Source organism: Rhagoletis pomonella, unplaced genomic scaffold, assembly GCF_013731165.1.
Source record: "Rhagoletis pomonella isolate Grant_MI unplaced genomic scaffold, Rhpom_1.0 Rhpom_scaffold_00006, whole genome shotgun sequence".
Lineage (NCBI taxonomy): Eukaryota > Metazoa > Arthropoda > Insecta > Diptera > Tephritidae > Rhagoletis > Rhagoletis pomonella.
In genome coordinates this window covers 28,247,412-28,250,700 of record NW_023458560.1, presented here as the reverse complement: position 1 = coordinate 28,250,700, position 3,289 = coordinate 28,247,412, and the positions used below count along the sequence as shown (strand labels likewise).

The following is a 3,289-nucleotide window of genomic DNA, read 5'->3' as shown; positions in this document are numbered from 1 at the left end:
ATGCTGCGGCAGACGTGTATTCTTCTAAGATCACTTCTCAGAGTCGCACGACGATTTTCCACCACACAAATCGTAAGAATACGAGTGCATTCTGCATTTTTTAAGAATTAAACAAATTTTGGCATTTGGCAGACCAATAGCCGTGTTTGTGTTATCGGCGCCGCTGGTAATGTGTGTCAACCGCTATCGCTGCTGCTGAAACGAGATAGCCGTGTCACCGATCTCGCGCTCTACGACATCAAATTAGCGGCTGGCGTGGCTATGGATATCTTGCATGTAGACACCGATTCCCTAGTGGCTGGCTACGATAAAATAGAGAATATACAAAAAGCTTTGTATTGTAGGCAACAAATTTGAAGAGCTTATTATTACTAATATAATAAAATTATATGTATGTATCTCTTTTGTCTCACCAAGGCGCTGATGTGGTAATAATCGTTGCTGGGCATCCGCGCAAGAAGGGCATGTCGGATGATGCACTTTTTAAAATGAATGCCGGCATTATTGTCGAAATAATGCCGAAGATTGCTGAAACTTGCCCTAAAGCGCTGATCGCCATGGTCACCAGTCCAATCAACTCACTTGTTCCGTTAGCAGCCGAAATACTAAAAACGGTTTGTTTGATTGACCTTAAAAAATACAAAATACTAAAATAATTCGCTTTTCGATTTGCAGAAAAATGTCTACGATCCAAATCACTTGTTTGGCGTAAGCACGCCGCATGTGGTGCGCACGCGCTACTTTATGGGCGATGTCTTGCAAGTCGATCCCGCCCGAGTAGATGTACCTGTTATTGGTGGCTGTTCAAAGTGTACCATACTTCCAATACTCTCACAATGCAAGCCAAATTTTAAGCTCGAAGATGAGCATGATGCACTTCCCATAGTTAAGAAAGTGCGCAATGCTGAGGAAGAGGTGGCAAAAGCGAAGGGCGACCGCGCCGCCGCCTCACTGGTGATTGCGCATTCGGTAGCTAAATTCACTAGTTCGCTGCTGCTGGGTCTTTCGGGCCTAGGTGACCCAATTGAGTGTTCATATGTGGAATCAGTTGCCACCGAATGTGCATTCTTCGCAACACCACTCAAACTGGGCAAGAAAGGTATTGATAAGAATTTAGGTTTACCAGAATTGTCTAACTTTGAAACGGATTGGATGAATGAATTGATACCTGAGCTGAAGGAGAATATCAAGAAAGGAGTAGAGTTTGCGAAGAATAAGAAATAGCTGCAAATATGGAATGTGCGAAGCTGATTGGATAATTTGCGTTTATTGTGTTTGTTGGATTGACACTTTCTGCTGATTTTGCGATTCTTAATTTAATTTTATTCGTTTATTTTACACAGTTTGCCTTAGAAATAAAACTCCATTTTTGGAGACTCAAAACTTTAAGATATAACGGGTGATTTTTTAAGAGCTTGATAACTTTTTTTTTAAAAAAAACGCATAAAATTTGCAAAATCTCATCGGTTCTTTATTTGAAACGTTAGATTGGTCCATGACATTTACTTTTTGAAGATAATTTCATTTAAATGTTGACCGCGGCTGCGTCTTAGGTGGTCCATTCGGAAAGTCCAATTTTGGGCAACTTTTTCGAGCATTTCGGCCGGAATAGCCCGAATTTCTTCGGAAATGTTGTCTTCCAAAGCTGGAATAGTTGCTGGCTTATTTCTGTAGACTTTAGACTTGACGTAGCCCCACAAAAAATAGTCTAAAGGCGTCAAATCGCATGATCTTGGTGGCCAACTTACCGGTCCATTTCTTGAGATGAATTGTTCTCCGAAGTTTTCCCTCAAAATGGCCATAGAATCGCGAGCTGTGTGGCATGTAGCGCCATCTTGTTGAAACCACATGTCAACCAAGTTCAGTTCTTCCATTTTTGGCAACAAAAAGTTTGTTAGCATCGAACGATAGCGATCGCCATTCACCGTAACGTTGCGTCCAACAGCATCTTTGAAAAAATACGGTCCAATGATTCCACCAGCGTACAAACCACACCAAACAGTGCATTTTTCGGGATGCATGGGCAGTTCTTGAACGGCTTCTGGTTGCTCTTCACTCCAAATGCGGCAATTTTGCTTATTTACGAAGCCATTCAACCAGAAATGAGCCTCATCGCTGAACAAAATTTGTCGATAAAAAAGCGGATTTTCTGCCAACTGATTTTGGTAATAAAATTCAATGATTTGCAAGCGTTGCTCGTTAGTAAGTCTATTCATGATGAAATGTCAAAGCATACTGAGCATCTTTCTCTTTGACACCATGTCTGAAATCCCACGTGATCTGTCAAATACTAATGCATGAAAATCCTAACCTCAAAAAAATCACCCATTATATGTTTGAATGTAGGTACTTGTATTTACTTCAGTAAATCACTTACCGCCCTTTTGTTTAAAGTAGCCAGTTCAACAGCCATTTGGTAAAAAAATTTAACCAGTAAGCAGCTAATTTGCGATTTCCTCCTGTGCCAAGTTGGTATTTTAACGAGTTTTGAAACACTAGAACACCTGATGGATTTCCACTTCCCTGGGTGCGGCTGGGGACACAGTCACTCCTGTGACAGAACAGCCTAGTACCCGTAGGCAGGGCAGTCCAGTTGATAAAATCTTCACTGAACAGAAAGTAGCTTGGGCTATCAGATCGTTCCAACCCTTCGAATCTCCGGGTCCGGATGGAATCATTCCAGCCATGCTACAACGAACAAATGTCACGGTAACTCACTGGCTAACGACCATTTTTAGGGCAAGTAGCTATATTCCAAGGCCATGGAGGGAGATACGAGTGCTCTTCATTCCCAAAGCAGGGAAGACGGGCCACAGTACCGCCAAAGACTTTAGACCTATCAGCCTCTCATCATTTCTCCTCAAAATAATGGAGAGGCTTTTGAGTCTGCAGATCACGCGATGTATTACTCCTGAGAACTTCAGCGAGGCTTAACATGCCTACCGAAAAGGCAGGTCGGTTGAAACAGCCCTGCACGAGGTTGTCGGAAGTATAGAGGAAGCTTAAACCCACAAAGAATACGCACTGGCAGCCTTTCTTGGCGTGGAAGGAGCCTTTAACAATGTTAATTTGGCATCCATACACTGCTCCATGGCGGACGTAGGAGTGGACCCACTGACCACTCTCTGGATCGACAATATGTTGAGCACCAAAAGCATCAATGGCTGTAATCTCCCCTGCTGTCGAACCTCGTGCTTAACGAATTCCTGCTCCGCACATCGAAAGCCGTCAAGGTCGTTGCCTATGCGGATGACTTAGTCATTTTGGTCGTGGCGAAATTCCTCTCCAC

The 3,289-nt window shown here is 43.0% G+C and overlaps 1 protein-coding gene across 1 annotated transcript; it reads left to right on the top strand.

The window, feature by feature from the left end:
- On the top strand, window positions 1–1,239 carry LOC118741667 (malate dehydrogenase, mitochondrial-like). The gene is made up of 4 exons (XM_036473640.1): window positions 1–72; window positions 133–340; window positions 418–614; window positions 676–1,239. Exons 1-4 carry the CDS (start codon window positions 1–3, stop codon window positions 1,222–1,224), a joined length of 1,026 nt encoding a protein of 341 aa, XP_036329533.1. The 3' UTR covers window positions 1,225–1,239.
- Window positions 1,240–3,289: the final 2,050 nt, after the last annotated feature.

Coding starts and splice junctions, on each gene's coding strand:
- LOC118741667 (XM_036473640.1), top strand. CDS start 1: ATGCTGCGGCAGACGTGTATTCTTCTAAGATCACTTCTCAGAGTCGCA. Junction 73..132: donor GATTTTCCACCACACAAATC/GTAAGAATACGA, acceptor GGCATTTGGCAG/ACCAATAGCCGTGTTTGTGT. Junction 341..417: donor TATACAAAAAGCTTTGTATT/GTAGGCAACAAA, acceptor TGTCTCACCAAG/GCGCTGATGTGGTAATAATC.